General features: G+C 39.8%; 1 protein-coding gene across 8 annotated transcripts in view; it reads right to left on the reverse strand.

Annotated features, from left to right (window-relative positions):
* Positions 1-2,062: 2,062 nt before the first annotated feature.
* The window catches only part of LOC131334517 (uncharacterized), a 32,036-nt gene continuing 6,840 nt past the window's right edge, over positions 2,063-27,258 (reverse strand). The window contains exons 5-15 of one of the 8 annotated variants that reach the window (XM_058369561.1): positions 26,241-26,320; positions 16,308-16,565; positions 14,725-14,835; positions 14,107-14,229; positions 12,299-12,420; positions 12,152-12,221; positions 8,624-8,716; positions 5,365-5,492; positions 3,853-3,994; positions 2,839-2,970; positions 2,063-2,679 (exon numbers count right to left, since the gene is read on the reverse strand). In XM_058369561.1, coding sequence (XP_058225544.1) covers positions 2,839-2,970; positions 3,853-3,994; positions 5,365-5,492; positions 8,624-8,716; positions 12,152-12,221; positions 12,299-12,420; positions 14,107-14,229; positions 14,725-14,835; positions 16,308-16,565; positions 26,241-26,320 — 1,259 coding nt within the window. In that variant the 3' untranslated portion in view covers positions 2,063-2,679. Of the gene's footprint in view, positions 2,680-2,719; positions 2,971-3,852; positions 3,995-5,364; positions 5,493-8,623; positions 8,717-12,151; positions 12,222-12,298; positions 12,421-14,106; positions 14,230-14,724; positions 14,836-16,307; positions 16,566-26,240; positions 26,321-27,258 lie in introns of those variants that run through there. The other 7 variants (XR_009202199.1, XR_009202197.1, XM_058369560.1 and 4 more) reach the window with 7 other exon arrangements.

A 27,258-nucleotide genomic window follows, 5' to 3' on the forward strand; every position in this document is an offset into this window, starting at 1 on the left:
ATGGCCGCAGCCCTGAATCGATTTATAAGCCGCTCTTCGGACAAATGCCAGCCATTCTTCGCACTCTTAAAGGGCAGCCGACGGAGCTTCAATTGGACAGAAGACTGTGACCGAGCCCTCCAGCGACTAAAGGAGTATCTTTCCAAGGCTCCACTCCTCATCACCCCTCGGGACCAGGAAGACTTATTCCTCTACCTAGCTGTCTCTCCGCACGCTGTAAGCTCGGTGCTCGTCCGCCAGGAGGGTCGGGAGCACTAGCCAATCTATTACTCCCGCAAAACTATGACTCCCGCCAAGACACGTTACCTCCCCCTGGAAAAGCTCATTCTCGCCCTCATCTCAGCCTCCCGAAAACTTACCCCGTACTTCCAGTCGCATCGCATCATCCTGACCGAGTACCCCCTCAAATCTCTTCTCCGGAAGGCCGACCTCTCCAACCGAATCTCTCAGTGGGCTGTCGAGCTTGCAAACTTTGAGATCCACTTCCAACCACGGACAGCGATCAAAGCTCAAGTCCTCGCCGATTTCATCGCCGAGCTCACTCCAACTGACGCTATCACTTCGATCCCGTCCCCGCAACCCGAAGCGGCCCTCCAGACAAGTCCAAGCTCTGCTTGGAAGCTATTTCACGGGGATATCTGGAAAATGTACGTCGATGGCACCTCCAACAGCCGAGGCGCAGGGGCTGGGATCGTACTCCTCTCCCCCTCCGGTTTCTTACACGAAAACTCACTCTCTCTCACTTTCCCAGCCTCCAACAACAAGGCCGAGTACGAAGCATTGATCTCCGGGCTCAAGACCGCCCATGCACTGGGCATCGAGGAACTTGTGGTCTATAGCGACTCCCAACTAATAGTCAACCAGCTGTCGGAAGAATACGAAACCCGGGACGACCGAATGCGGACCTACCTTAATTCTGCCGTCCAGCTCATCAAAACTTTTAAGGCTATCCGCGTCGAGCATATCGCCCAAGAGCAAAATGCCCATGCCGACGCACTCGCAGGGCTCGCCTCGGCCTGCTCCTCTTCAGAACATCGATCTATCTCCCTCAGCGTAATTGATAAGCCCAGTTTCGAGCTTGACATATTAAGCCACGCGGTCCTCAACATAGACCTCGGCCCAAGTTGGATGGATGAAATCATTGGTTACCTACGCGATGAAATCATTGGTTACTAAAATTAACTAAAATGAGGTGGTCTTTAGAAGAGAATGTCTATATACGTGTGTGTGCGCGCGCACACACATACACCACTGATCCAGTGGACCTCCATTTTCTCTATCAAATTTCGATAATCCGAACCGTTCAATGTGACCAGAACGTGATTATAAAGGTCCCCGTCTAAAATCAACAAAAAAATATGACCGAAAAGTACTTCATCCAAGCAATTTTTCATTGAACGGTTAAATAAAAAATTGCTCGGATGAAGCACTTCCTTGTCTTTTTTTTGCTGATTTCTTGTGGGACCTTTAAAATCACGTTCTGAACACATTGAATAGTTCAGATCATCAAAATTTAATAGGGAAATGGAAGGTCCACATTTTAGTAAAGTAAGGGATCCCTCATAGGATAAAGATTGATATACACCACTGATACAAGTTTGGGGCCGATTCTGAGGACACAAGTTTTGACACTCCATCTCAGCCCTTGAAACCAAGGGCTGAGATTAGATCACATTCCTCTACTGTTGGATTTTCAAACCAACTGTGGCTATTTTGCTCATGATTATTGCGTAAACCAGCAACCGAATAAATAGTTCCAATATTCACTCACCAGCTCTATCACTTGCATGAAATCTGGTTAATTTTGCAAGATGTTAAAGACCAATTCCTGCCAATCTAGGAAGTATAGATTGAAAATCAAAATTAAATCAAATCTAAAATAAAATTGGGCCCTAATTTTTAGGAGAAAGCTCGAACAAAACCCAGATCAACCTACAGAGAGTGTGCTTGCCAGCGGGCAAATGGGCATTTGAGCTGTTGTTTCTATTGTATCTACTACAGCCGTGGTCGCCATAAATCAAGAATTTCGGAGAGGAAGAGTAGTTTCTTGTCTGGATTATCCTTTTCTTTTTTTGATCTGGTGTTAAGTTATTTGATGGGAGGAGAAGAAGAGGAAACAGGAGCATAACCTTTGTCCTTTGTCATTACTGCAGCCTTTGCGAAACGATAGGAACCCAGGGTAGAGGAGGGGGAGAGATAAGAGTACGGGGGGGAGGGGGAGAGACGCCCTTTATGTCATCTAATCTCAGCCATTGGTTTCAAGGGCTGAAAGGCTGAGATAGTGTCAAAATTTGTGTCACCGGAACCGGCCCCTATATGTTTAATCTCGTCAAACAAACGAGCCCTTAGTGCTTCTAATAAAGTAGATCATTTCACATCTAGGGAGCATAAATTTTGAGAATTATCTTACCTTGAAGGCTTGAACAATAGCCCGTCTCAAGGAAACTTCTAGTAATAATTCGACCAGGTTTACTCGACATACAATTTCCAACCTCTAATTAAATTTGCTCATTTATCATACAAGCTAATCTTGAATACTAAAGCAATTAAGTTTGTCTGCAGCCCTTATCCATGCATTCATTAAGAACCAATATACAAACTAGTATATGCCCTAAGTAGAGGTGTTTCTCATCAACCAAGGGCATAATGTCGTTTGGCTGACTTGATTGTTTGGTGAATCTGAGGCGCAAAAGAACATATTGAATAAAGCGATTGAAACTGGAAAAAGACTCGTACCTTTATTGATAACCTTTTATGTAACTGATAAATGCAGGGCTAGAGGAGCGAGACAAGTTAATGAACAAACACGATAGGATGAATGAGCATCGTATTTCGTACTCAGAGTAATTGATTGGATAGTGATGTGATCTCATTTTTGGCATCACAACTTTGATGCTTCTGAAAATAAGGGTGAAGGTAGCGGACTCCTCCAAGGTACAATGGTGTTTGCATTTCAATCAAGCGGGAGACCTACATAACCAACTACCTTGTTAAACACAAAATTTGAAGAAACAGAATGATATTTAGAACTTAGAAAAGTTGCATTCATTGCGGATAAGGGGTGTCTTACGAAGAACCGGAGAAAATCACTAATGGGATCACAACATGAAGGATACAATCAGATATAGTCAAACTTTAACAACTCAGTAAGAAGCACAGCCAATGCAACTACAAAAAAAAAAAAAAAAAGTGCCTAATAATCAGATCAACGGAGATCCCATTGACTGATAAAAATAAAAAAGAGATCACAAGATAAGATGCAACAAAAATTTATAAGCTGAATATGGAGAATTCATTATGTTAGGAACCGTTATATGCCAGTTCCTTTGAACACTGAGTAGGGAGAAGGGACATATCTCTCTCTTCCAAGGGCAATGGGAGCTACTTTTCTTCATGTCGCCCAAGATACCAAGTCATATAGTATAATGCTTAGACTAGGAAAGGCACAGGTTTAATTGCTTTTGTATCTTGTAATAGAGAAACCATTATACTCACCTCAACAAACCTTTTACCCCAATACTTTGACAAAACACTAAACCTCATGAAAATAGAAGTGGTGCCAGACAAGCAGTTACAGCTGATCAAATTTTTTAGTTTAACGACTTAATCACAGTTCTGACTTTTGGCTACAGATGGCATATAGTAAGTAATGCATATCAAATTCCAAGGTTCATGATTACTAGACTGAAATTTTAATGTCAAATGTCTGTGTTATTTTATTACTCCTTTTTTAGGCTGTCATTCTTCATTGCCTTTATTTCCATCTTTCATTTTACAAAGTGCATAGAGATGGTGAGAGGGATAACGGAGCATCATAAACAGCACCCGAGTGATAAACATAAATCTACTTACAGCTCGACGAAAGGCAAACATCTCCTCTTCCCCAGATAGCATAGAAATAATACCAACAGGTGCTCCTCCCGAACTCACATCACCACCTTCTAAAACATTTCGACGGAGCTTTCCACCTTCTGTCTCTGTTTCAAATTGGAAACTGGAAAAGAAGAGCAGGCGCACTTATGTAAGTGCCAACCTATCTCTGTTTCAATAGGGGTTTTTTTTTTTTCAAGTTAAAAAAAAAAAACCTATCAATTCGCACCACTGATTACCAATTATGAAAAGCAGATAGTTTCACCTAGAGATGCAACATCCATATATACGATAAACAAATCCAAACAGAGAGGCTTGGACCAAAGATGTCGCAGAAACCAAAACTTTAATACCGTTTCAAATTACCAATTTCTGAAAAGCTTAAACTGTTAGCAAAGAGGCCCAAAACATGTATCAACGGATCCAACAATTAAATCACCATTTGGATAGGGTTTTGTACAAACCATGCTCATGAGATAGAGATGAGCCATCCATAAACTATTCAACACATAGCCCACGCAAAATATAGGCTTATTTCAACACACAACACACTAAAAACAGGAAAAATTTATTGGAGATGAAACTGCCAGTTTGACAATTGCTAATAAGCGTTGTTAGTTTAATATGTTCTCTTCTCAACTGCATCCATAAATAAAGCCCACAGTCTAGTTAATCCATACCTGACATTTTTATGAAGAAAGAGCATAGGATGAAGGAAACCTAAACTGCTACTATCTGTTGTAAAGTGTTCATCAGAAGCTAGATCTGGTTTTATGGATGGGGTTCGTTTCGTGCAGTTACAGAAGCGTAGGTACACCAAAGGTAGTCCCTATTGAACCTTGGTTGCATTACATTAAAAGTTGCAGGGACTGAAAACCAAGAAAAAGTAAAAATCGTCCTTTATCAGATAATGGTTACTTTTGTAGGCCTGGAAACTTGTACGAAATATATTGATTTGTCAATAACATAAGAATGCCACGTTTCAACAAGTAACAGAACTTATTGAGAATTTGATTGTGATTGTGATCCCTCCCACCCTCCTGGAAATTTGCACAAAATATATCGATCTGTCAATAACACAAGAATGCCACATTTCAAAGAGTAACAGAACTTATACGAGAATTTGATTGTGTTTGTCCTCTCTCTCTCCCTCTCCCTCTCCCTCTCCCTCTCCCACACGCATTTATAGCAGGCTATTGTTCAGTGTGCTCCAAACAGCCACTGACACAAAGGCCTTAAAGTCCTATTACTTTTCCAACCAAAAACACAGAAGTAAATCTACCACTAACAGCCTGATGTTGCTGCTGCCAAAATCCTTATTTTGTGCACACTATGCATACAAGAGTAATCCCATATTTGTCCCACAACACCCGTTAACATTCTCAGATAAAACTGAGAGAGAAAATCTTCAAAAGCACCAGTTTTAAATTTCAATATAAGTCAACAGCCCAAGGAAGTAACAGGTGTAGCAAGAGAACCAAAAAATAAACTTGCCTTTCCAAATCAAACAGCTTTCCCTCTTCAGTTCCCTGAAATAGATCATCAATAGAGGCAGCTGCCGTACAAAAGAGTGAACAATGATAATTATACAATTCATCGACGAGGGTGATAAATCTCCGCGCCTGAAAAGCAGGAACTCCCCATTGTCAAAAGCAGTAATGAAAATGAACAGGTGAAACATAATCTAAATCCACGCGGTTACTTTGTCAACAAATCCGAATACTGCAAAGTACTAGCATCAACAATAATTATCCCAACTTAAAATAACGCCTGCCTGGAGTAAATAATAACAAAGGGCCACGGCTACGCAAAATCCAACATAAACAGGCAAATTTCAGCTCAATGAATTTACATGGTTCATCCGCATATTTTAACTACCTTGACAATTTGGTTGAGTAAGCATGAGAAAGCAACTAAAGGGCTTGCCTCGTAATAGATCGCAAGGTCGAATCCAATGGAGGCCAGTATTCCATGTTAGAATATAGAGTGTCATCACCTTAGTCCAACATTGGTTAGTATAATATTGTAATGAGGTATTGCACTATATTAATAAGAATCATGTGTGCTAAGGTTTATTAACACCCTATACACTTTTACTCTTCTAAACAACTGGTATCTGTCATGACCTGAGCACGTGAGTTCAAAATTTTAAATCACGTCCATAGGTAATAATATTTTATAAAAATTTTACAAGGTGGTGTTGGATTGTAGGACTTTTCAAAATGGTTGACACCAATGACAAAAGCCTGGACATGATATAGTACGGCAATCTACATTTCCAACGCCTCCAAGCATAAAAATAAAATAAAAAATAGTCATTTGTGCAGCGTCATCCTCAACTAGAAATATATAAGTTCCATCCTCATAAAACAACTCCATTACTAGCAAGTTCCATGGGCTTACGTTACTAGGTGGAATAGTCCCAACAATATATTAGGTGATTGCCCATTCTCTACCAACCAATGTGGCCCTCACAGCTGCTTTTGAAGTCTGTTTTTTGTCTTTATTATCATGCAACCTTTTGCTGAGTTTGTCATCATAGAGGGTAGATTGGTTTAATTTTTAAACAGTGGGATAGAATGGCCCCGCTTTGATACCAAGTAGAAACTTTTGGTCCAACCTATAACGCTAAAGCTATTAGGTGTAGTAGCCTCAAAATTATACCCATGCCATACCCAAACAATGTGGGGAATCATATCAACCAATATCTACTGTCATCATTCTTGTGAATTACGCACAAAAAGATTCCTCATCTGATTACTGCAAGAAAAACTTCTAACATAGTAGCATCAAATTTTTTTCCCAAGAAAGGTTAGACAAATGGCTATGAAGCCAGGACATAAACAGCTGCAGAGAGGGCCTGTTATTATCTGGACAATAAAACCTGACTATTATATTCTCAAGCATAAATCCCTGTGATACAGGGAACTAGTCAACTGTTCCCCAGGGAAGTGCAAAGGCTAAACACTGATTGATGACTCTTGTCACGGTCACAGTTTCTATCCCAAAATTAGGCAACTGATTAAAATACTTACAGATTTATGCTAAAATTATAAAGGTACGAATAGAGTCAGTATTGCCAAAAGCCTAGTCAAGAACGAGTGGACGATAATACATGATGTATGAAATCTCATGACAAAAAAAAGGAAACAAATTACTTGTCCCATGTGACAGCTAGCAAGTTGGCTGGCAAAAAATATGTAACAGGAGGGAATGTGGGGATAGGTATTTGAACAACTTCTATGGCAGTAATTGGGAGAAATTTTTCATTGCCCACGATTATTGCTGTATTTGCATGTAAGAGGAGAGTAGAACCACTAAGCACACACCCCCTCTCTCATCTCATCCTCCTCCTTCCCCTTTCTTTTCCACACACCTAGGACTAGAAACATTCCACAAGTTATCTCAGGCTTAGTGATGTTTTCAAACCAAATCTTTGCAGGCACAAGGGAAACTGACAGCCCAGTTGCTTGAAATGGCAAAAAGCTGCACATGTAATAGGTTGTTCCCACTCTATTCAGTTTTACTGATGTGTTTACCTAATGTCAGATAAAACACAAATGTCAAGATTCCTTGGTCACGTCAGGCAATAAGATGACTTATCAAGCCTTTTGGACTGCAAAAGCATGAGGGAGAAAGCCACAACTCCAAGTTGACGACGGCTTTTGGGGGGAGGAGGAGGCGCCGCTTTTTCGTCTTCCCCCCGGGCACTTTTCTCATCTTATCTTTCCTTCTCTATATGCTTTCTCCCTTCACTTTTTTCCTTCCCCTCTTCTATTTGCTCCCCCCTATTCTAGTTTCCTCCTTTTGCCATTTTCTTTCGGTTGCTGCTTCCCATTCTTTCTTCGTCTGCCACTGGTTTCACCGACCATCCACCGGTATATTTTTCCTTGGATGATACTGGTTTGGGCTTAACGGCGAGGTTTGGTCAGTGGGCTCAGTGGTGGAATGGATCACAAGGTTTTCGTCTGAGTTCTCTCTTGGGTGTTCTCGGTTTCAGGCTTAATGGCTAAGGGGAAATTTTGTGGCTGCCGTTTGGTGTGGTCGATGATTGGAGTGCTGCGGTTTTGCTGGTGCTCGATGCTTCCAAAGGGGGACAATGAAGCGGCGGCGTGCGGCAACGATCTCCCAAGCCGTTCTTGAGGAGGGTTTGGACTTCGCCGTGGCGGTGGGAGCCTGTGGGTGTTCGACGCTGTGTATTCGGTATTGTCAGTGTCTGGACTTTCTCTCGGCCATTGTGGGCTTTCTGGTGGTGGTTGGAAGGCGGCAGGTTTGGGGGACGGCGGCTGTTAGGGTTTTGGTTCTAGGGCTAGGGTAGTTTTGGGTTCTTGAAAGGAGATGGGCCCTTTTGGGTTGATCTCTGATTTTTTTAGGTTTGGGCTTTTGGCCCATTTGATGTATCCAACCTTAGTTGGTTTCCCCTCCCCTTTCCCCGGGTCCTTAGAGGCTTATGAATGTCGAGGGCAAGGATTCTAACTTTGCTTGATTGCCGGTTTTTTCTCATTGTGAAGCCACCACTCTTTGGCTCCTTTTAATCGTTGTAACTTGTTTCAATGATTAATAAAAGTAACTTGTTTCAATGATTAATAAAATCTTTCTTTTTGCCGAGCAAAAAAAAAAGTTCACTTATCAAGCAAAAAAAAAGGAAGTGGTTTCGGCAATTTCAGAAACCCATCAATTTATCAATTATATCATACTTCATAAATGGGTAATCCAACGTTGGGAAATTACAGTTTGGGAAGAAGGAAAGAACCTTATCACGGATGCGCATACTCATCATAGGAATGTCGGAGATGAAGACTGTATGGAAATTTTTAGCTATGGCAATGTAATCTGCAGCCCCAACCTGAGACGTTTAATGTGACGTAATATTCACTTGATAAATTGGACAAGCCATAAATTTAACTTCTCTATTGACCAAGCATTAGTGAGACACAAAATGCCAGGAAAGATAGCAAATTACAAGCAAACAAAACAAGAAAAAGAAATACAAAATTCTGTGGTAAGCCTTAAACAGAGAGTGAACAAGACTGGTTCATTTTAATTTCAATTTCAATGTCACAGAACTTGAAAGCATTCAATCAGTCAACTCTATCACCGCTAAGTGCCTCTCTCCAAGAAGCTACCTCCTGAGTGATATTCTAAATCTAGGTTCTTTGATTCTTTCGTTACTTTCAGAACACATGGACCTTGCTTCTTCACATTAAACATAGGGTAAATTTCACTTAACTCCCTTGAGGTTTCTGACAATGACAGACAGCTCCCCTCACGTTGCTGAAATTACACTTACCTCCCCTCTAGTTGTCGGCTGCAGATTCCCCTTTTGCCATTAGAAGACCGTTACTAGGTAACATAAATTGTTTACATCAGCTACTAAATCCATGTCATTACCAATTTTACCCCCTTAGAACAATGGTATGACATGAATGCCCTTTTAGACACAATTTAAAAGACCTTCATGTTTCTAATCAAAACTATTTAAAAATCAGGTTATTATACATATCTCACATGCACGCGTGTCTTTAAAATTAAACACACACGCACACACACGTGTGTGTGTATATATATATACACGTATATAAAGGCGGTTCCTGGGACACCTAAAAAACATCTAAAAAAACACCCCAAATCTTAATCTCATAGTTCCCGATCAAATTTTTATGATCCGAACCGTTCAATGTGTGCAGTTTTTAATTGAACCGTTCATCAAATCTGAGCTAAAAACTGCTCAGATCAAGCCCTTTCCGATTTTTTTGCTGATTTCTCGCGGGTACCCTTAAAATCACGTTCTGATCACATTGAGCGGCTCGAATTATCAAAATTTGATTGGGAACTATGAGATGTTTTTATAGGTGTCTCCGGAACCGCCCTGATATATATATACAGAAATTTTCAAGTCAGGGATCCCTGATTTTCTTACGGTCCAGACCTCATTTTTCCGATTGAATTTCGATGATCTGAACCATTCAATGTGTTTAAAACGTGTTTGTAAGAGTATCCGCGAGAAATCAGTAAAAAAAAATGACTGGGAAGGGCTTGATCTGAATTTTTATGAAAAACTGCTCAGATCAAGCCCTTTTCCAGCCTTTTCCGGTCATTTTTTTTGCCGATTTCTCGTGGGTATCTTGAAAAACACATTTTAAATATATTGAACAGTTCGGATCATCAAAATTTGATCGAGAAAGTGGACTTCTGCATGAGGTCCGGACCGTAAGAAAAATCAAGGATCCCTGACTTGAAAAGGACTATATATATATTGATTTTAAATATGCATGCATAAGCATTTTTATTTACAAAACTTGAAAAAACTTTTTATTTTTGAAGTCAAATGCATATGTAGGCTTAAGTACAAAAAAATTACAGTTTCTTTCCATAATCTTTTTTTCATTAGGAAACTTGAAACAACTTTTGACTTTTTTTTGAAGTCAAATGCATATGTAGGCATAAGTACATAGAAATTACAATTTCTATCCTTTATCATGAAACTTCAAAAGGTTTTTCTTTTTTCTTTTTTTGCATAGAATAACAAAGATTTCTAAAAACATATGGCTTTAAATTAAGGTAAACTTTATTTCCCAACCCTAGATTGTCCATCTTTATACCAAAAAATTTATGTTAAAAATTTTAGCCAAAACATCTTTTTTCTCCAACCGATTTCTTTTTCAAACATTTAGATGACATATATACATTTGGTTTTAAATATGCATGTATAAGTTTTTTTACGGAGATGGAAAAAACTTTTGAATTATTTGAAGACAAAACGCATATGTAGACATAACTACAAAGAAATTATAGTGTCTTTCCATTTTCATGAAGCTTCAATTTTTATTGTTCTTACAAAGAATAACAAAAATTTCTAATTTCATGGCTTTAAATTAAGGTTATATGTCATCCAAAAGTTCAAAAAAAATCGATTGGAGTAAAAAGATACTACCTTCATCCCATAAAGTCTGTCCAGTCCGCATAACGAGGACTAAAAAATAACACATTCTTTACAAGAAAAAATTCTAACTTTTCTCATATCATACATTAAAAGAACTCATTGATATCTAGTAAAGTTTTAAAAAATAAATAATTTTTTTTCTTGAAAAAAATGTACTATTTCTAAGTCCTCGTTATGCAGACCAGACAAACTTTATGGGACAGATGAAGTATATATTTTGGCTAAAACTCTTAACATAGTTTCTTAGCCAAACTATCTTTTTTCTCCAGCCGAACATTTTCCAAACTTTTGGATCTACTAAGACAAATTTGTGATTAAAAGATTAAGCGGTTCATGGTATTAAAAAATTCTATGGTATACAGAATCTAGTTGCTAATCGAGGCCGGTTTAAATTAGCAGTACACATGTCGAAATTACTCTCCTATTTTCCAAAAAGGACTTCACACCTACATGATTTACCCATATTTTTTTCCGATAATGATATTTATGATTAGGATGCTCTAATAAAATTCAATTTAATTTGTAAAGCAACAAAATCATATTTGGAAAAATGGTAATGGGTTCCCAATTGGTAACAAATACCTTTAGAATTTTGTCGGAATTAAATTTTCGCAACTTCAATGAACAGGAATCTAAAACTAAATATTTGAATCTTTAAAAAAATAGGCAAAAAAATATAATTTTTAAGTTTGTTTTTTTCAAAAGAAATTAGAGATAAAATGAAGTAAAACTTTCATTTTTTGGGACAACTAAATTAAATTAAATGAGAGAGAGAGAGACCAAGGGGAAGTACCTGCTATTGTTAGAAACCTCAGGGGAGGTCAATAAAAGGGTAAAACTTTACATTCACGCGCTCGGTTAACATCTTTTAGCCAATAAGTCTAACAAGGGAGGTAGGTGCAATTTCAGAAATGTGAGGGGAGGTGTCTATCATTGTCAGAAACCTCAGAGGAGGTAAAATTTACCCCTAAACATATGTTGACTTTAATGATTTACATGCTCCTATTAATTGTAGTTCATTCTAATTTTGGAGTCACTTGTGGATACTTTAAGAAATGAAACATAGGTAGGTGCAATTTCAGAAATGTGAGGGGAGGTGTCTATCATTGTCAGAAACCTCAGAGGAGTTAAAATTTACCCCTAAACATATGTTGACTTTAATGATTTACATGCTCCTATTAATTGTAGTTCATTCTAATTTTGGAGTCACTTATGGATACTTTAAGTCCTTTACTTAGTAAAATGGTTAAAGCAAAGTCATGAAACAATGGAAAGTACAACAGCAAGAAAAATCAATAACGCAACTCAGAAACTTGTAGAAAAAAGTAAGCATAGTACCGGCTGACCGCAAAGATATTCAAATGTGAACCGTGCCACCCCATTACAACATTGTGGTACTTCCAACGTTCTGATGAGGATAAAAAATATACTGTCATTAATCTTAATTATGCGCATTTAGGGACATAACATCACATTTAATAGTACCTCCCAAACATGACTGCAATAGTATCAGAGGTGATCCTTCCTCCAGAATGTCTTGCAACCTCATTCCAAACATTTTCGAACTCATTAATTTTGATACCATCCAGAGGCCAGAAGTAGTGAATCTGCATATATAGAAATATTGAACACAAAAGAGATTTGAGCAAACACACAAGTTTCATGGTACACTACCATTAAAAGAAGTGACATCTTAGCAAGCAGAGCATAGAGTTTTTTCTCGAAGTAAAAGATTGCCCCACAAGAAATCATTATAAATTTCCCACCTGTGCTTTTTTAGTCAAACTGCGCATATGTGTCAAGGAAAATTAATGCACCCACTAAAAAAAAATCTAGGAAAAGATACTCAAAAGTGTGGAGATTACAAATAGGTTAGTTGGCTAGTATTATAGATTCCTTATTAACGCAAGTGGTTGCTAAAATAGTCCAGTGTTCCCATCTGGTATAGCTGTCTCTGAGAACTGATCCTTAATATGTCCATATAAAAATGGCTTTAGAAGAGGCACGAGTTAGTCTCCTCTAATTGATAGATTAATAAAAGAAACTGTCAGCATATTTCATGTTAGAGCTCAGTACAGGACAATCAATCCAGAAGGGGTGAAAGGACAGCTTAAAACAATACTACACTAAAGATGGACAACTCATTAAAGCAATAAATTCAAAACATACCAAGTAGGATTATGAAAGGTTTAATATGTCGACCACAACGGAGAGGTGGCTACAAATGGATCCACACAAGAGAGAACAGTATGCATGCAGAGAGAATACATGTAGGAGGTATTTAGCTCTACTAGATAGGAAATTAAGCCCAGTTGAACTAGCAGGACACACTCCAGATGGACTGCGCCCAATTGTGGCAGGCGGTGTCAACGGGTGATCTAAATGGGCAAAGTAAGGCCAATTTGGTCCACAATATTCGGAAAGATGTTTAAGGAAGAAGAGACTTAATTGAATAGGGAGACAATCCAAGTTGGGGAAGCTATCCTAATGAGGATCAGAGTGCATCCAGATAAGGGCAAAACTCCAGTTATATAGGGATGGAAGCATATCCCGGACAACTAGGTATATGGGACACCAAGTAAAGAGAACCTATAAAAATGGTACAAAATCTCATATTCTTGAAACTCTAGTTTCTCTTCTTCTCTTTATCTTAGTATTTACTTCGGCAGCAGAGAGTATTCCAGCCAAGGAAATCTGCCATCATTCACATTTGATTGAAAAGACACTTTATGCATCCATTTTTTATTTCGACTTGAAATCAAGGAAATTTGCCACTCTTCACAAGATTACTTTGAGGAGGGTCTAAGAGCAAAAGAAAGCCAGTATCAGGTGCTTCTCATTTAAATAACCACATACAATTCACTTTTCCATCAAAATTGATCAACCATTGAAACAGTTAAGAGTTCCTCGGTTAACCACTTATTTAAAGGAACCTGCACCCTTAAACAACTTCATTCAGTAGGAACGCTGAGAGCAAAAAGGTGTGCTTTTCCTTCAGACTGAATCAGAAGCTCAACTGTTAATCCACTGATAATTTGCATCAGATCTACCATCCTACTTACTTTCATGGTTAGGGGAATAAGTAAGGCACTCACTCAACCTTTCAAAAATAAAAATAAAAAGGAACAAAGAAAGAAAAGGAACATTGATGTTCTTAGCCCCGTGGGGAAGCCCTGTTTCTTGTCCTTTCTAAAAAATAGTGAATAGGTCAATTATGCATTTACCCATCCGTTATGTATGTGACATCTAGAGCAAAGAGAGTAGAGTCAGCCTAAAGTTGCTCAAGTTCTCACTTTGTCTATAGATGTTTGTGCTATAATGCGACGATAATCAATCTCACTTCCAACTGGAACAGTCTCACAGTGATCCTCCAACTTTGCGAGAAATTTGAGAAAGATCTCCCGCTGCATACCATCCTGAATGAGAAAAACAGTCGCAAAACAGCTTTAGCTTCTGGTCTAGAAAATTTGATACCCTGACCAATTAGAGCAAACAATGTACTGTCAAATCGTAAAAGTTGTCTAATACCATTACCAAGGCCACATAAGAAATTTATAGGAAGTTACATTCCAATATACAAAAGCTAAATCAGCATTCTAGATAGAGCGAAACAGAATACCAAAGAGAGAAGCAGAATGCAAACGGAGAACAAAGGCAAACAAAAAGACTTGAACCCAAGACCTCTTGCAACTTGAGCTTTGAGACAATGTTAAGTTACGAGTGGTCCCAAGAGCTTAAGCTGTTCGGAAATGGGCCTAACAATGTATATCAATCTATCTCTAACAGTATTCGTGCATATAAAAAGCTCATCAACTAAAATTAACTAAAAGTGACAACTGCAACAAAAAGCAACACAAGGCATGGGAAAGGATGCCAAGGTAATAATTAAGGCAATCCAGTGTTATGTACACCTGATTTAACTCTCTTGGGGCTCGGTTACTGGTGGCCACAAGGACAGTTCCAGTGCTCAACAATCTGCTTACAATTCCAGATAAGGCCACAATAGCAAACACATCAACAGTCTGTAATAAAGCAGAATTTTTAAGTCATAATATCAGTTGCAGAATCAAGAAGCTCGATCTATACAATATATGCATGCATAATCAGAAACAAAAGTAAATTTCAATCCAAAAGAAATATTGAAAGCTTCAACTTTGATGAAAGACTGAACAAACAGATATAATTTGACAATACAAGAGCGCGTCTCTGCAAGCTTCGAACTTCCAACATATAAACTGATGTGAAAATGTCATTTAAGAGCAGGAAGTGGTAAGTCAAATAATATTGCTCAACCATGGCTGAAATAAACTGCATAAACACAGAAAAAAGATGCCGTATGACATGGACGCAATAATTTGGCAAGCCTCAACAAGTAGCTCAGTGTCACACGACACAGTGGAGATCCAGACACGTAAAGAATCCCTACTACTACATCAATAAAAATCACTACTAGTTTCCATATTAGGCCCCGTTCCAGAACACCTTCTTAAAAAATAAGTACTTATTTCACATTTTCAAACTCAAAAATAATGTAAATGAAAAATAATTTTTCAATTTTTTTGCACTGTATTAAAGATCTCAATGAGATCTATCAAACAAGATCCATATTGATAGAAAAATAATTCACTTTGACAATTCACTTCTACACGGCTTCTTCGCACGGAAGCACCGACACTCCTAGAGATCATTGTATCCGTGTCAAACACTCCGGGGCACACGACATGTGGAACGCACGCGAGGACACGTACATGGTGTGTCGATTAAATTGTGATAGTTTTATGGAGGGACATGCCGGGTGCACGCATGGGGACAGGGTAGGGTGATTTCAATAAATTTTTAAAGCTTTTTCCCGAGTAAAACATTTATACAAGAGTATTGAATCAAAAGCGTAATATAGAATATATGTTATATGTATGTGTAATACACATACACCATCAGTCCTTAATGCATTAGATTGGCTAATGTTTCACAAATTGAATGTTGGTTCATTAGAACTATATATAACACGACACCCAGAACTCCAATTAAGAGGAAAACAGAACCTCCCGAAGTGTATAAAATAAATTTCGTAGCAGCGTACAGACATTTCTTTCCTACCCACATGGATAGAAGTAAATAAACGGGAATTAATTCTAACTCCCACATGATGAAAAAGAGTGTCCTAACCCAAATATTTGGTGGTACCAATGTATGTTTGAATAGCTGAAAATTTATTCTTTAAATATTAGTGTCCCTGACGTGTCTGTGTCTCCATTTTCAGAGAATTGCCAATGTTCCTTATCCGAGCCCGTGTCCCCTGCCATGTGCGAGCCCGTAACGGTGCTCATAGGGTGTCAATGTGTTTTAGTCTAACATCAAGAGGAGAGAGGCGGGGGAGGCATATGGCTTGCGTATGCTCAAGCTAATTGTGACAGGTGATGCAGCAAAACACAAAGTTTATACTTAATTCGAATTTCCAAAGAAGCTTAACACATTTAAGGCATGAACAACTTACCTGTATCTCATCAAAGCATAGGATGCTAGCACCTCTTTGATTTGCTTGCCAATCGACAAGAAACTTATCCGCTACAGCAGGAAGTATATTTTTCATATATACTTCTTGATTATATCTTTCTTCTGCATCAATCCATTCTTTAACTTTTGTGTCAAAGGGAAGGTTCATGATCCAGCTAGAAATTCCTGACTGCAAAGACTTCTCCTCCACTTGATTCTTCCATATCTTATGCATATGTTCATGAATTTGAAGCATAGCCTGCCAGTAAAAATGAAAATTAAAGTACTAAAAAACTGATGTCCTATAAGTTTCTCAAGAATGATAAGACCCATCTTAATGCATGAGTATGGTTAATTTTTTTTTCTTACTGTACTTGTGATAGTCATTGTTTAAATTCCTAAAAGCTACTGAAGATGAAGCCACTTTAAGTAACAAGGCAGGTAGCAAAATACTGCAACACGTAGAAGAATGCAACAGCATAGTTAACAGGTTTGCTAAGAAAACTGTTAAGATAAGGCAGCCTTTATGCTTGTTAAAAATACATCCTTAGAATGTTGTGCTGTAAATGAAGGGACGCACCTCCTTAGATACCCAATTTTGAACTGTGTCGACCTAACTTCACAGTCTTGGTTAGACGAGCTAACTTCACAGTCTTGGTTGAGGAACAAAAGGACAAGAGGACAGGTAGGACCTTGGTAATCTATCCACCCCGACCCCTTGGGCTGGCCCTGATGTTTGGGTTGGGCAAGCTTGGTCGCCCATGTACTACTAAACAATAAAAAATAATAAGACGTACAAGTCAAAAAAAGGAGAAGAAATAATCAAAGGTTATATTGTGCTTTTAGCTTTGAATTACATCAAAAAATCAAAATCAAAATCAAAATGTAACTCCGATTAAGTGTTTTATGATTAGCACGATTCGATTCAAAGAAAACAACTTCTCCTCACATTTTTTGAAACAATGTATGATTAACTTTTTGATGCAGTAGGATTTAGTGGCGTTCATGTCTTTTTACTGTCCTTAGTATTGTTAGGGTCTTGAGTCTATAAATAGGTACGTTGTCTTTCATTTTGGTAGCATTTTAAGTATTAAGAATATTGAATATATTGATTGAGACATAATTTCTCTCTCTATCCTTTGGGGTTTATCCCCTTGAATGGGATTTTGCTCTTTTCTTTGAATACTTGATTCCCTTTCATATTTTGATTGCATCATTTGGTATCAGAGTTTCTAGGCTCAATCCCCACCCTTCATCTTGCCGGAAACCCTCGCCTGAAACCTAACCTCACCGGAATATCCCGCCGGAACCCCAAAGCGGCGCTGGAATCTTGGCTGGAGCTTGAAGTCACCTCCAGTCCACACAAAATCTCCAAATCTACGCAACCCAAAGCCATAAAACTTGATTTCGACCCTTGAAACTCACAAATCAACCATTTTCGGAGCTGATTCTAGCTGTTTCAGACTTCAACACCCATCTTGGCTACAAATCTGTCCATTTCGTCACTGTTCACACTCGACCTAGTGTTTGAATCACCATTTTCGACCAAGATCTGCATTCGTTTTTTATTTTCGAGCTGCTACAGTGATTTCGAGCCTTGCTACAGTGATTCCGAGTCTGCTACAGTGTTTTTGAGCCTTGCTACAGTGATTTCGAGCATTGTACAGCACTCATTTTGGCATTTCGGAAGAGACCCAGTCGTTTTCGAAGCTAGATCTCCCTGTTTCAACCCTCCCACACGTGATTTCGACTATACCCAGCCCCTCTTTGAACTCGAATCTGTCTTTCTTGAGCTTGAAATCCATTTTGGCACCGAAGACAGTGACTTACACCTACGAACTATTATTTTAGCACTCGAATCTGTGTTTTTAGGTTCGATTCTAGCTGGGTTTGTCTCATTTGCTGCGATTAGTGTCGATTTCCGTTGTTTTGCTGGGTATTCAAGGCTGTTTGGTATTGAGTTAATTGGATTTGATCAATTTTGGTTGAGTTGGCTGAGTTTTTGCACCGAGTTGACTGAGTTTGGATCTAAAATCACTGAGTTTGGATCTAAAATCACTGAGTTGTCTGGATATTTGCCACCGGGATTTAATTTGTTGAGGACAACTTTACTTCAACAAGAAAAGACAAATGTTGAGAGATTGCTCCTACTGATTAAGGGAACATGGAGAGAGAAAGGTGTAAGCATTATGAGTGATGGATGGAGTGACTCGCAAAGAAGGCCTTTGATCAATTTTATGGCAGCGACGGAGTGCTGGCCTATGTTCCTCAAAGCCGTGGATTGTTCTGGTGACACAAAAGATAAGTATTTCATTTGTGAGTTGTTGAAAGAAGTGATAGAGGAGGTTGGCCCTGAAAATGTGGTTCAAGTAATCATAGATAATGCTATGAATTGTGCCGGTGCGGGACTTCTAATTGAAGGATTATATCCTAACATCTCTTGGACACCATGTGTGGTCCACACTCTCAACCTTGTCTTGCAAAATATTTGTGCAGCAAAGAATGTGGAAAATAATCAAGTAACTTATGACGAGTGTTCTTGGATCACGATCGTTGCGGATGATGTTTCATTCATCAAGAATTACATCATGAACCATTCCATGAGGTTGTCTATCTTCAATGACTTCATTCCTTTGAAGTTGCTCTCGGTTGCAAGTACTCGTTTTGCTTCTATAATGGTTATGCTTAAAAGATTCAAGCTTCTTAAAGCCAGTCTTCAAACCATGGTTATAAGCCCGAGGTGGAATTCTTATAGAGAGGATGATACGGGAAAATCAAAGTTTGTGAAAGAGAATGTGCTAGATGACATTTGGTGGGACTCCATTGATTATATACTTTCTTTTACCTCTCCCATGTATGATATGTTAAGGATTTGTGACACGGATAATCCTTGTCTTCATTTGGTCTATGACATGTGGGATACAATGATAGAGAAGGTAAAGGTTGCTGGTAGAATAGAGTTGGACTAAATCCCACATTGGTTGCTTATGTTATGTAACTAGTCACCACATAATATAAATAAAGCTTACGTGTGTTAGGGTTGGTTAACACTCTACACACTTTTATTATTCTTCCAATCATCATGGTATCAAAGCATGATCCTAACCTTAGTCTCCCACCATAACCTTTTTCTCGTCCACCAGTCATCGCCGTCCACCACCCGCCGTTGTCCACCATCCATCATCAACCATCATAGTCAAAACTCTAGCCTCCTCTACTGCCGACATCAGAACCTCCAAACCCTAGACCTCCACAGTCGAAAACCCAATCTCCAAAAGCCAGCCCAGTCCACCGCCAGCCATCGCCACCCACCACCGGCCATCGCCGACGCTCGCCAACCTCCGGCGACGCTTCTCCAGGTCATACCGGTCTCCGATGATCTGCTAGATCTTCTCCGAAATCCTCCACCGTCGAAACCCCAAACTCCAAGCGCTAGCCCAATTCACCGCCGGCCCTCACCACCCACCGTCGACCATCGCCGACCCTCGCCGATCTCCGGCGACCACTCGCCAACCTCCGGCGAACCTCCTCCAGGGCATATCTACCTCCGGTGAGACCCTAGATCTGCTGGATTTTCTTCAAAAACCACTGGGTCTTCTCTTGCTTGATTTATCTGCATGACGTTGAGGTAGATCAGTGATTTTTCAGTCCGTATGTCTTCTGTTCATACTCTAGTTATTGTATTGCAAGCCTTATGAGTATCTGTTTGGTGGGTTTCTGGTTTTGTGGCTTAATCGATACCTATTTATGTTGCTATCTGTTCGAGATTGGATATTTCGGTTGGTTGTGGGTTGTAGGTGGTTTATGTTATTTTAGTATTGGCTGTTGAGTTTTGCTCCTGTGGTTGATTTTTCTTGGTATTGATTCGGTGCAATGGATGAGTCCAAGTCTGAATCTCGTTCTGCTACTAGCTCTACTATTGTTGCAAGTTTGTCTGGTTCTTCTCGGTTTCATGAGAGGTTGTCTATTACCTCCACCCCTTTGAATGGTAAGAATTATGTTGTTTGGGCTAGAGCAGTCGAGGTTTATTATGTGGGTCAGAAACTTTATCATTATTTGACAGATGATCCTCCCGCACCGACTGCTACCACATATGAGGCATGGGTATCTAAGGATGCTAATATTCGGTCTGATTTATGGAATAGTATGGAAGAACATATTGCTAGCACACTGGTTTTCTGGTTTTCTTACCTACGGCCAAACAAGTTTGGACACAGGCTCAAGAGATGTATTCTGGTGTTAACAATCTCCATCGCACATATGATCTTCATCGGTCCTTTTCTATCTCACAGGGTGACTTATCTTTGGAATCTTATTCTGCTAAATTCCGTGGTATCTGTGAAGAGCTATATATGCGAACCGATTTCCTCTAATGTTCAGGTCATGTGGAGCCAGCGTGAGCGTATGCAGGTTGCTCGGTTTATATCTGGTGCATCATCCACATATGGTCCTGTTCGTAATCATCTATTGGGGTCTCGTGATCTACCTTCTCTCAGCGAGGTATTTAGTCGCCTTTGTCAGTCTTCTATATCTGTGTCTACGCCACCTCCTAATCGTTCAGTATTGGCTTCCGTTGTTTCTGGTACTTCATTTAGCCGTGGTCATGTTGCGGCCGCGAGTCTGGTTTTAACAGTCGTGGTCATGAGTGGATTTAGTGGACGTGGTTCTAGCCGTGGTTTTGGCAGGCGTGATTCTAGTATGGGTAATCTTGGTTCTAGTATTGGTGGTTTTGGTCGTGGTTTTGGTGGTCGCATGTCAGGGGGAGGTAGTCGTGGTCGTGGCCGTGATTCCCGATCATGTACTCATTGTGGGGGGACCAATCATACCGTGGAGACTTGCTATGATCTCCATGGGTTCCCTCAGGATCATCAAGCTGCTATTTTTGAGGATGTTGAACCACTTCCTCACCCTGCCGACTCTGTGGTGACTATTTCTGCAGAAGAGTATCAGCGACTTGTGTCAAATTAAACTTCATCCTCTATAGCTACGCTCGCTCAAACCAGTTCCTCCATTGCTTGTGTTGCCTCGTCTTGTTCTTCCACCCCTTGGGTTATCGATTCTGGTGCTTCAGATCATATGACTGGTACATCTACTATCTTTTCCAGTCGTCGATCTGTTGGTCCACCATCTCGTGTCACCTTAGCTGATGGTTCTACTTCTGAAATTACTGGTTTGGGTCCCGTTTCTGTTACTCCATCTCTTAATTTGTCTTTCATATTCCTAGTTTTCCATTTAATCTTATGTCTGTTAGTAAACTTATGAAATCTTTAAACTGCTCCATCACTTTTTCTTCTCATGGTTGTGTGTTTCAGGATCTAAAGACGAGGAGGAAGATTGGTGGGGGTACTGAACATGGCAGCCTATATTACTTTACTGATGACATCTGTCCTGCATCTGTTGCTCTTCAGTCATCTGTTTCTCCCTATCAACAACATTGTCATCTGGGTCATCCCTCACTTCCGAATTTGAAGCGTTTGGTGCCATCATGTAGTCATGTTAAGGACTTGCAATGTGAAGTCTGTGAGTTTAGTAAACACCGTCAAGTGTCTTTTTATCCTAGGGTTGAGCGTCGTGTGTCACGTCTTTTCCAGTTAGTACATTCGGATATTTGTGGTCCTATTCATGTTCCCACTTTAGCTGGTTTTCAGTATTATGTTATTTTTGTCGATGATTTCTCTCATGTTACATATCTTTATCTTATGAAAACGAGATCAGAGTTGTCTTCTGTCTTTAAGTCATTTTATGCAGAAATAAAGACTCAGTTTGATACTTGCATTCGTATTTTTCGTTCCGATAATGCACGTGAATATTTTCATAATGCTCTTTCTCACTTTTTTGATGATCATGGGATAATTCACTAGTCTTCTTGCGCTCGAACCCCACAACAAAATGGGGTTGCCGAACGCAAGATCCGACACTTATCTGAAGTTACGCGTGCCATGTTAATCCAAATGCAGGTCCCCAAGTCTTACTAGAGTGATGTTGTTCTTACAACCTGTTACTTGATTAACCGTATGCCCTCCACTGTTCTCGGTGGTCAAATGCCGCACAAGGTTTTATTTTCTGGTTGGCCTCTCCACTCATTATCCCCTCGGGTATTCGGGTGCACATGCTATGTTCATGCACTAGATCCTGACTGGGACAAACTTGATCCCCGCTCGATTCAGTGTATCTTTCTCGGGTATACCCATACTCAGAAAGGGTATAAGTGTTACTCACCCTCTCTTCGTCGTTACTTTGTGTGTGCTGATGTCACCTTTAATGAGTCATTGCCTTTCTTTTCGGGGACCCTGAGTCTGAGTATGTCCTTTCTGAGTCTGAGTATGTTATTCCTATAGATGTTCCTCTTGTTCCTGTGCCACCCTTGCAAGTATATGTTCGTCAACGGAAAAGATTACCAGCCCCACCAGTGCTTGCCGCTGCGCCTCCTCCGTCCCCAGATCCTGCTTCACCACCTCTACCTCCCCCATCGCCTGGTCTTCCTATTGCTCTTCGCAAAGGTATTCGGTCTTGCACTACTCATCCTATTGCTCAGTTTGTTTCCTATACTCATGTCTCCGTCTCTTCGTGCTTTTACTACTTCTGTTTCGTCCATTTTTGTTCCTAACACTGTTCAGGAGGCCTTATCTGTTTCTGAGTGGCGGATAGCTATGAAGGCTGAGATGTCTACTCTCCATGACAATGGCACTTGGGAGTTGGTTTCTCTTCCGCCAGGAAAGTCTACCGTGGGATGTCGGTGGGTATTTACCGTCAAGTATCATCCGGATGGCACCGTCGAACGGTACAAGGCCCGTCTTGTGGCCAAAGGCTATACCCAGACGTATGGAGTTGATTATGCTGAGACTCTCTCTCCGGTGGCCAAGATTAACTCTGTTCGCATTCTTATCTCTCTGGCCGCCAATCTTGGTTGGCCCTTGTTTCAGTTGGATGTCAAGAATGCCTTTCTACACGATGACTTGCTCGAGGAGATATATATGGAGCAACCTCCTGGGTTTGTTGCTCAGGGAGAGCGTTCTCAGGTGTGTCGCCTTCGCAAAGCCCTCTATGGTCTTAAGCAGACACCTCGAGCTTGGTTTGGCAGGTTTAGTGATGTTGTGTTGCAGTTTGGTATGCATCACTCCCATTCTGATCATTTTGTCTTCTCTATTCAGTCAAATCGGGGGAAAATAGTGTTGATTGTATATGTGGATGATATCATTATTACCGGGAATGATCCGAAACGTATTGATGAGTTAAAACAGTTTTTACAGCATCAGTTTCACACCAAAGATTTGGGTAAGCTTTGATATTTCTTGGGTATTGAGGTAGCAAGATCCAAGGACGGGACCAGTTTATCCCAAAGAAAGTATGCACTAGATATTCTAGAGGAGACTGGTTTATTGGCAGCAAAGCCTGTAGAGACCCCTATGGATCCAAATGTCAAATTGTGTGTTAATCAGGGGAGATATTTCCTCATCCAAACCGTTATCGTCGCTTGGTAGGCAAGCTGAATTATCTCACCAATACAAGGCCTGATATCTCATTTGCTGTCAGTATAGTAAGTCAGTTCATGTCAGCTCCTCATCTTCCACATTGGGAAGCTTGTCTTCGTATTGTAAAGTATCTCAAGGCTCATCCTGGACTGGCCTCTTTTATCGTTCAAATGGTCATTTGCATGTTGAAGCCTTTACTGATGCTGATTGGGCAGGATCACCATCTGATAGACGTTCCACAACTGGGTATTGTACTTTTGTTTGTGGAAATTTAGTTACCTGAAAGAGCAAGAAACAAACTGTGGTTGCTCGGTCTAGTGCTGAAGCAGAATATCGTGCCATGGCTCATACTACTTGCGAGGTTGTTTGGTTGAGAGCTTTGCTCGAAGAGTTGGGGTTTGGCGTACAATTGCCTATTCCTATGTACTGTGATAATCAAGCAGCGATACACATTGCTTCAAATCCAATATTTCATGAGAGAACCAAACATATCGAGGTAGATTGTCATATTGTTCAGGAGAAGATAGATAGTGGCGTGTTGGCTACCCCTTTCATGTCTACAGGAGCTCAGTTGGCAGATATCTTCACCAAACCTTTATTTAAACCATGTTTAGAGTTGTTATGTAACAAGCTGGGATTTTGTGATATTTATTCTCCAGCTTGAGGGGGAGTGTTAAAATAGAGTTGGACTAAATCCCACATTGGTTGCTTATGTTATGTAACTAGTCACCACATAATATAAATAAAGCTTACGTGTGTTAGGGTTGGTTAACACTCTACACACTTTTATTATTCTTCCAAACATCAGTTGCAATATACAGGCATGAAGGAAAGTGGCATGAGGACTTATCTACCTTTTTCACGCAATTCTCGTTGATCGGTGGAACAAGAACAACAATCCACTTCATTGCCTAGCTCATTCACTAAATCCGAGGTGACTTCTAACTTTATTAGTTCACTTCATAAATAGTGTGAACATTATGTACTCTATTATTCATAAATTAAACTTCAACTTTTCTTTGTATTACGAAGGTACTATAGTGATGAATGGCTTCACAAGGGTCCTAGTAGAGTGCCTCCACATAAAGATGTTGAGGTTGCACGAGAAAGAATTAAATGCATGAAAAGGTATTTTCCTAATTCGGCGGATCGCTCAAAGGCTAACATGGAATTTGCCAATTTTTCAAGCAAGGCGTGAGAGTTTGGCGATAGTGATTCCATCCATGATTGCTATGCAATGGACGCTAAGAGTTGGTGGGTTACTTATGGTGCAAGTGCACCTTTGCTTCAAAGTGTAGTTTTAAAACTACTTGTGCAACCTTCATCATCATGTAGCGACAGAAATTGGGGTACTTACTCATTTGTGCATTCGGCTAAAAGGAATAAGATGACTCCAAAACATGCGGAAGACTTGGTTTACTTTCATAGCAACCTCCGCCTCTTATCAAGAAAAACTCGGCAATACATGGAAGGACAAACAAAGATGTGGGACATTGCCGGAGATGCTTTTGATTCATTTGGGGATGTTGGAGAGCTTGAAATTGCACAACTCTCTCTCGACGAATTGGAGTTGGAGGCCGTAGTTTTTACGGACGATGGTGATGACAGTGAAATTGGCGATGAAGCAATGGAGGTTTAGCGAAATGCGATGATGATTGCAATATTTTGGATGGACAATGAGAATCTTTTGACTTTTGATGATGTTAAATGAACTCTCTTTTTTGCTTGGCATGTGAATGGTTTTTGCTTGGCATGTGAATGGTGCACTTGTGTAATGGATAACTTTAGCCGCCAATAGAATATTATTTTTAATTATTTTAATATTCAACGTATCGTATCCTATTTTTTGGAAAAATCACATATCCGCGTATTCGTATCGTATCCGTATCCATGCTACCCAGTATTTGAATGAAAAAAAAATGCCGATATGCCATTATAATCTAAGTCTTAATATTAAAAGAGTTGAAGCCTTAGACCATGGCAAGAATTTAAAAATAAGTAAACTGGGTAGTTAAGAGAGCAGATAGGATAGCTTTGGGTAGCAATGTTACGGGGATGGGTAGACCTAAATTGACATTAGATGCTATGGTGCGCAAAGATATGGTTTAAAAAGAAGTAAACTGGGTAGTTAAGAGAGCAGATATGACAGCTTTGGACAACAATGCTACGGAAGGGGTAGACCTAAATTGACATTAGATTCTATGATGCGCAAAGATATGAGTATAATAGGTTTGTGTGAACAAGTGGCCCTTGATAGAGCTCAATGGAGGAAAAGGATTCATGTAGCCGACCCCAAGTGATTGTGACGTAAGGCTTGGTTTGGTTTGGTTTGGGGATAAAAATAAGAGTGCTACAAAATGTCCTGCTCAAAGAAGCCAATGGATGCAACTACAAAAGTTAATCATTGTCATCCATTTGAATCACATATCACGACGTTTCACAAAACAAAATTAAAAACTGACCTCATGAAAGTGAAACCTTCTTCGATGCTTCACAATTCCTTCAGTGGCACTATAAAACATGTCCATGAGCATTGTCTTCCCTACATAATGCATAAATCTGTCTTAATGGAATGTAGAGACCCATATTAAAATTTCAATAATTCAAATGTTTAATAAATACTTGAGTTGCAAAATCATGTGAATAATAATAATGTGGAGAATGTGTTGAGGGTTCTTTGCGCAAGGACACACCTTTAAGCTTGACCATGCTAGGTATGGGTATGAGAGACATTTTCATGTGTTCTAGGCGTATAATATCCCTAGCATACTTTGTAGATCTAATGAGCTAAAGGATGGGAAATTAGGAATCGTTGTGAGTGAGTTTACTTAGAGATGAGTTATGTGAATGCATATATGATGATATAGGAAACCGATAGTGTAATGGTTGTGAGTTGATTGAAATGTGATTTCCTTACTACTTCTATGTGAACGTGAGTCTTGCTTAAAGATTTCTTATATGTGTTTGAGACAAATGGTAGAGTCACGAAGTGTATTAAGGAAAAGGTCGTACGATGACCTACACTATGTGACTTGAATTAGCTCCATCAATGGGAGAGGTGCTTGTGGGGAGTAACGGGAATAGCCCAGCAAAAGCATTCGCTCATGACTATTGTGAAGTCGAGATATTGGATAGGTTATGCAAGATAGGATGAGGGGCCATGGTAGTCATGAGTAAATCGTATGGATTGAAAATCTTCGTGGTTAGACTTGAACCTTGATACGTGGTCATTGTGCTTTACTTCCGTAATCTTCGGGATATCTACTATTCACTTTTGGTTTCACATTTGAGATACCGTATTTTACCTCAGTCATTCATTCTACCTGTCATCCCATTTGCATATAAGAGCTGTGTAAATTTCTCTACTGGGCGCCCAGTAGCATGGGGTGAAGTGCATGCATCCAAGTGCATTCTTTTGAAAGCTGACAAAGTGAAGGCGCTTAGTTTCTTTGAAAAGTCATACTTTGAAAGTGTAATGAA

The sequence above is a fragment of the Rhododendron vialii genome, chromosome 7a, assembly GCF_030253575.1.
Source record: "Rhododendron vialii isolate Sample 1 chromosome 7a, ASM3025357v1".
Lineage (NCBI taxonomy): Eukaryota > Viridiplantae > Streptophyta > Magnoliopsida > Ericales > Ericaceae > Rhododendron > Rhododendron vialii.